The following is a 7,500-nucleotide window of genomic DNA, read 5'->3' on the forward strand; positions in this document are numbered from 1 at the left end:
AATGGAAAACAAACATCCCCGACTTGGCTAATAATTTATTTTATATGTAAGACAGTCAAAGTCTTAGTTTATGAATTACAAAATAACATCAATAGCAATAAAATCTGCAAAACGTAATGTAAAGAAAAGAAAAAAAGTATATTGGACAGAATTAACTTACTTAATTAGAATTAAAGTTAGTGTCTGTTACCGATATTAGTACTGTTATTCTTCTTATCATTCTCATTAGCATTCATCATTAATGCCGACACCTGACTTGACGAATACCTTTCCAGCTCATGGGCGGAGATGAAGTTTATCATTACCACAGCAAACTGATGATGAAGGATGCCAACAGTGGAGGGGCGTTCTTGTGGCATCAGGATTACGGGTGAGTGCCTGTTACTGACGGATGCCAGTTGATGTTGAATGCCAATTACGGGTGAGTGCCAGTTACTGACGGATGCCAGTTGATGTTGAGTGCCAATTACGGGTGAGTGCCAGTTACTGACGGATGCCAATTGATGTTGAGTGCCAATTACGGTTCAGTGCTAGTTACTGACGGATGCCAATTGATGTTGAGTGCCAATTACGAGTGAGTGCTATTTACTAACGGATGCCAATTGATGTTGAGTGCCAATTACGGTTCAGTGCTAGTTACTGACGGATGCTAATTGATGTTGAGTGCCAATTACGAGGATTGAGCTAGTTAGCTGACGGGATGGATGGCCAATTGAATGGTTGAGTGCCAATTACGGTTCAGTGCTAGTTACTGACGGATACTAATTGATGTTGAGTGTCTCTTACGAGTGAGTGCTAGTTACTGACGGATGCTAATTGATGTTGAGTGCCAATTATGAGTGAGTGCTAGTTACTGACGGATGCTAATTGATGTATAGTGCCAATTACGAGTGAGTGCTAGTTACTGACGGATGCCAATTGATGTTGAGTGCCAATTACGAGTGAGTGCTAGTTACTGACGGATGCCTAATTTGATATAATGATGCCAAATACGAGTGAGTGCTAGTTACTACTGACGGATGCTAATTGATGTTGAGTGCCAATTACGGTTCAGTGCTAGTTACTGACGGATGCTAATTGATGCTGAGTGCCAATTACGAGTGAGTGCTAGTTACTGACGGATGCCAATTGATGTTGAGTGCCAATTACGGTTCAGTGCTAGTTACTGACGGATGCTAATTGATGTTGAGTGCCAATTACGGTTCAGTGCTAGTTACTGACGGATGCTAATTGATGTTGAGTGCCAATTACGGTTCAGTGCTAGTTACTGACGGATGCCAATTGATGTTGAGTGCCAATTACGAGTGAGTGCTATTTACTAACGGATGCCAATTGATGTATTTGGTCCAATTACGGATCAGATGCCTAGTTTACTGACTGCCAATTGAATGTTGATGCCAATTTACGAGTGAGTGCCTAGTTACTGACGGATTGCCAATTGGATGTATAGTGCCTAATTACGGTTGAGTGACTAGTTAGTACTACTGACAGATGCCAATTGATGTTGAGTGCCAATTTACAGTGAGTGCTAGTTTACTGACGGATGCCAATTGATTGATTGAGTGCCAATTACGGTTCAGAAGCTAGTTACCTGACGGATGCTAATTAAATGTGCTGAGTGCCAATTAAACTGTTCAAGTGCTATTTACTGACGGAGCTAATTGATGTAATGAGGTGCCAATTACGGTTCAGAGCTAGTTACTGACGGATGCCTTGATGTTGAGACCAATTTACGGAATGAGGTGCCATTTACTGACGGATGCCAATTGATGTATGAGTGCCAATTAACGGGTCAGTGCTAGTTACTGAACGGATGCCAATTGATGTTTGCGATGAGTGCCAATAAACGAGTGAGTGCAAAGTTTTCTACATGACGGATGCCAATTGATGTATGAATGCCAAATTACGAGGAGTGCTAGTTTACCTGAACGGGATGCCAATTGATGTTGATTGCCAATTACGAGTTGGAAAAAAGGTTTTTTGGGCTATTTACTAACGGATGCCAATTGATGTTGAGTGCCAATTACGGTTCAGTGCTAGTTACTGACGGATGCTAATTGATGCTGAGTGCCAATTACGAGTGAGTGCTAGTTACTGACGGATGCCAATTGATGTTGAGTGCCAATTATGGTTCAGTGCTAGTTACTAACGAATGCCAACTGATGTTGAGTTGCCAATACGAATTGAGTCAGTTACTGACTGACGGAATGCCATTGGATGAAGGAGTGCCAATTACGAGTGAGTGCGAGTTACTGACGGATGCCAATTGATGTTGAGTGCTAGTTACTGACGGATGCTAATTGATGTTGAGTGCCAATTATGAGTGAGTGCTAGTTACTGACGGATGCTAATTGATGCTGAGTGCCAATTACGAGTGAGTGCTAGTTACTGACGGATGCCAATTGATGTTTAGTGCCAATTACGAGTGAGTGCGAGTTACTGACGGATGCCAATTGATGTTGAGTGCCAATTACGAGTGAGTGCTATTTACTAACGGATGCCAATTGATGTTGAGTGCCAATTACGGTTCAGTGCTAGTTACTGACGGATGCTAATTGATGTTGAGTGCCAATTACGAGTGAGTGCTAGTTACTGACGGATGCCAATTGATGTTGAGTGCCAATTACGAGTGAGTGCGAGTTACTGACGGATGCCAATTGATGTTGAGTGCTAGTTACTGACGGATGCTAATTGATGCTGAGTGCCAATTACGAGTGAGTGCTAGTTACTGACGGATGCTAATTGATGTTGAGTGCCACTAACATACGTAGAATGCGAGTTACTGACTGTATGCAAACAATTGTGCTGAGTGCCTGTTGATGTTGAGTGTCAGTTACTGACGGTATAGTACTAATGTTGATGCCAATTAATATCGGGTGAGGTGCGAGTTACTTTCGGATCGATGCCTGTTGATGTTGAGTGCCATTACGGGTGAGTGCCATTTATAGATGATTGACACTTACGAGCAAGTGCCCAGTTACGGATGAGTGATAATTGCGAGTGTGTGCTAATTATGGGTGAATGCTAGGTACGGTTTAGACCCAATTGGAGCTGAGTACCAATTTACGGGCGAGACCCCATGTTCCCGATGGGATTTCCAGTTATGTGTGATTACCAACCACAATATTTATAATTAGGATTAGGGGATTAACGAGAATCAGTACTTCAAAGTTGGCAGTCGTCTCTACGGATAAGATGGAATTAATGAGCATTCTTGTATAAATTCAGATGATCCATATTTGCATTCCTCCACACCTTCCCCTTTCCCATTCCTCCATCCCCCATCCTTCCATCCATCCCTTCCCTACCTATCCATCCATCCCTCGCATCCCTATCCCTCTATCTCTCCTATATCTATCTCTCCCTCCCTCCTCTACCTATCCCTCCCTCCCATCTCTACATATCCCTCCATCCATCCACTACCTATCCTTCCTTACCTCCTCTACCTATCCCTTCATCCCTCTCTCCCTCCCTGCCTCACCTACCTACCCCTCCCTGCTTCCTCTAACTATCCCTCCCTCCCTCCCTCCCTCCTCTACCTATCTCTTCATCCCTCTCTCCCTCCCCTACCTATCCCTTCCTGCCTCCCTTAACTGTCCCTCCCTCCCTCCTCTACCTATCTCTTCATCCCTCTCTCCCTCCCTGCTTCCCCTACTTATCCCTCCCTGCCTCCCCTACCTATCCCTCCCTCCCTTACCTACCCCTCCCTCCCTCCCATCCCTATCCCTCCCTCCCTCCCTCCTTTACCTATCCCTCCCTTCCTCCTTTACCTATTCCTCCCTCCTTTACCTATCCCTCCCTCCTTTACCTATCCCTCCCTCCCTCCTTTACCTATCCCTCCCTCCCATCCCTCTACCTCAAACCCTCTCCCATTTACCCGCCAGGTATTGGTACAACAACGGCTGCTTGTACCCGGACATGGCATCGGTCTTCATCCCCGTGGACGACTGCATGCAAGAGAACGGCTGCTTGCAAGTGCTTGAAGGGTCGCACAAGTTCGGACGGATCGACCATAAGACCATTGGGGAGCAGCTCGGTGCCGATCCGGAGAGGGTCGAGCAAGTAGGTGGTGTGTTTGTGTGTGTGTGAGGGAGGGAGGGGGAGGAGGGGGGAGGGAGGGAATAAGGGGGGGGCGAGGGAGGGAGGGAGGGGGGAGGGGGAGAGGGAGGGAGGTAGGGAGGGGGGAGAGAGAGAGAGAAAGAGAAAGAGAGAGAGAGAGAGAGAGAAAGGGAGAGAGAGAGCAAGAAAGAAAGAGAGAGAGAGAGAGAGAGAAAGAGAAAGAGAGAGAGAATACAGAAAGCAGATCAGCAAAGTAATCGAAAGTAATCACTCTACACACACAGACAAAGCTTTCCTGTTAGCAGAACCATATCCACATAGATCTGAAAGCCGAGAGAGAGAAAGAGAGAGAGAGAGAGAGAGAAAGGGAGAGAGAGAGCAAGAAAGAAAGAGAGAGAGAGAGAGAGAGAAAGAGAAAGAGAGAGAGAAGTAGAAAGCAGAATCTAGCAAAGTAATCGAAAGTAATCACTCTGTACACACACAGACAAAGCTTTCCTGTAAAGAACATCCACATAGATCTGAAAAGCCGGACCTTGAGGACGAAATACGGTGAGGGGAGAGAAGAGAGAGAGAGAGAGAGAAAGAGAAAGAGAGAGAGAGAGAGAGAGAAAGGGAGAGAGAGAGCAAGAAAGAAAGAGAGAGAGAGAGAGAGAGAAAGAGAAAGAGAGAGAGAAGTAGAAAGCAGAATCTAGCAAAGTAATCGAAAGTAATCACTCTGTACACACACAGACAAAGCTTTCCTGTAAAGAACATCCACATAGATCTGAAAAGCCGGACCTTGAGGACGAAATACGATCTTTAATCCCTACTCAATTACCTCCCGCAGCCTCCTTCAGACACATCCACATATAGATAAAAGCCGAGTACCTAAACAAGTACCTAATTTCCCACGTAGAGTTGAAAGCCGAGTACTAAACAAGTACCACTAATTTCCCACGTAGAGTGAAAGCCGGAGACCTAAACAAGTACCTAATTTCCCACGTAGAGTTGAAAGCCGGATACGCCACCACGAGCCTTATACCCAACTCCTTATTATACCCACAGGCAAAGCTCTCCCTCAAACACATCCATGTAGAGCTGAGACACCGCCACCTCGAGCCTTATACCCAACTCCTTATTATACCCGCAGGCAAAGCTCTCCCTCAAACACATCCGCGTAGAGCTGAGACACCTCCTCGAGCCTCATACCCAACCCCTTATACCCGCAGGCAAAGCTCTCCCTCAAACACATCCACGTAGAGCTGAGACATCACCTAGAGCCTCATACCCAACTCCTTATACCCGCAGGCAAAGCTCTCCCTCAAACACATCCACGTAGAGATGAAAGCCGGAGACATGCTGTTCTTCCACAGCAACCTGCTCCACGCTTCCAACCAGAACAACTCGGACCAGCGGCGTTGGGTCTTGATTGTGGCTTTCAACAAGAGGTCTAACGACCCCTACATGGACCACCACCACCCACGCTACACGCCGTTGAAGGTGGTAGGTATGGAGGGGGGTGTGTGAGGGGGAGAGGGAGGGAGAAGGGGAAGGGGAGGGAGAGGGGACGGGGAGAGGAGGGAAGGGGAGAGAAGAGAGAGAGAGAGAGAGAGAGAAAGAAAGAAAAAAAAAGAAAGAGAAAGAAAGAGAAAGAGAAAGAGAAAGAAAGATAGAGAGAGAGTGAGAAAGAGTAAGTCAGTCGGTCAGTCAGTCAGTCAGTCACACCTCATTCACAGCAATTAATACTTTCAGGTGGAGGACAGTGAGCTGTTGAAGTGTGACGTCATAGAGAACCTGGAAGGCAAATGGTTCATGAACCCCTTAGAAGACCATTCGTATGTGGGAGGAGACAAAAGATTCCACTAGCGGGTTCTGGAAAGGGAGAGAACCAGTGGCTGATGGAATGGGGTAGCACCGTGTGAGTTTAAAATTTGAAGCGCCAAGTGTTCAAATTTTAAAAATTGGAATTTCTACACCAATCGGGTTTAACATTTTGATCTATAATACTGTTCTGAGATGATGGAGTAGTTGTTGGAATGTTGATATCTAATCACTTAATGTTGGATGTATCAAAATGTTTTGAGATTATGTAACAATTACTGAAGGTGAGAGGTTTTCGTTTTTTTTTTCTCGGTAAATCTCTAAATTTGAATTGTTGAATGTATACTCATATAATTAGAATACCCAGCTTCTTTTATGTATTGATTAATCTTTACTGAAGCACGGTTCTTTTTTTCCACTGAAAAACGTTGACAAAAATTTCTGCTACCAATTAACAACAAAACGAATAAAAATAAAACCCCTTCTAAATTTATGATTGTGAATTTGTACTTTCACATTTAAGTATGCATATAATGCCAATGAAACTGGTATTCATCAAATTCAAAATTATGCACACCTACTGATGATAAAAAGGGTGAAAAATCCGCTCTAAATGGTCTCCAAAAAATGTCATGTGATTTTTTAAAATATATGCAGTTTTGACAATAATCCGCATTCAACTTCCAAGGAGGGTTTTACCCCCTTCGACCCCCCCCCCCAAAAAAAAAAGAAAATAAAAAAATAATAATAATAAAATAAAAGCTACTGATTGTGGGTTCCATTCAAAAATTGGCTATTATGTAGTCTACTGTTAATGCATTGTATGATATAAAGTTTTAATTTTAAATTAATTTCTAATACTATCAGTATGTATCTTTTAATATATTCCATTTTTACCCCTTTAAAAGACAAATTGAAATAGTAGATATTGAGTTTCGTTTCAAACAATTGTTACTGCATTCTACTTTGCCTATGTCTTTATTTCCTAATTATGTAATCTTAGGATGTTTTAAACTACACATCACCCAAGGTGGACTCGCAGCCACACATGTGTCATCCTTACCAACAACAAAGATCATACATAACATCCAATTTGCCTATTTGCGAAATAGGCAAATGCGACCCATTCTTTTATTTTTATTACTCTCATTATTATTATTGTTATTATGTTTTATCATTCATTCACTTATTTTTTGACTGATGAATAAGAGGTTAATCTCGTTCTGTGCAGAGAGACCTTAGATAATTTTTTTATTTCAGTTCTTTAAATGCCTAAAAAAACTGATATATTATCGAGTATTCAGTATCGAAAACGAAAGTCTTGGCAAAATTGGTAAAAAAAAAAAAAAGGAAAGAATCAGAAGGCAACCATAATTACACCTGTATACTGAAAAAAATATATATACATGTATATATATATATATATATATATATATATATATATATATATATATATATATATATATATATATATATATATATAAATATCTAGGAAAGAGTCAGAAGGCGACCTTAATTACACTTGTATACTGAAAAAAAAATATATATATATATAAAAAGATCTAGGAAAGAGTCCGAAAACAACCTTATTTACACCTGTATACTGGGAAAAAAAAAAAAAAAATATATATATATATATAT

General features: G+C 42.3%; 1 protein-coding gene across 1 annotated transcript in view; it reads left to right on the forward strand.

Moving 5' to 3' along the window:
- LOC122251286 (uncharacterized) overlaps window positions 1-7,091 on the forward strand; it is an 11,748-nt gene extending 4,657 nt beyond the window's left edge. Inside the window, exons 4-7 of the mRNA XM_043013083.2 lie at window positions 276-370; window positions 3,885-4,062; window positions 5,347-5,541; window positions 5,791-7,091. Coding sequence (XP_042869017.2) covers window positions 276-370; window positions 3,885-4,062; window positions 5,347-5,541; window positions 5,791-5,904 — 582 coding nt within the window. The 3' untranslated portion in view covers window positions 5,905-7,091. The remainder of the gene's footprint in view (window positions 1-275; window positions 371-3,884; window positions 4,063-5,346; window positions 5,542-5,790) is intronic.
- The last annotated feature ends 409 nt before the right edge of the window (window positions 7,092-7,500 follow it).

Source organism: Penaeus japonicus, unplaced genomic scaffold (genome assembly GCF_977035675.1).
Source record: "Penaeus japonicus unplaced genomic scaffold, GWHDUDI00000001_assembly GWHDUDI00000023, whole genome shotgun sequence".
NCBI lineage: Eukaryota > Metazoa > Arthropoda > Malacostraca > Decapoda > Penaeidae > Penaeus > Penaeus japonicus.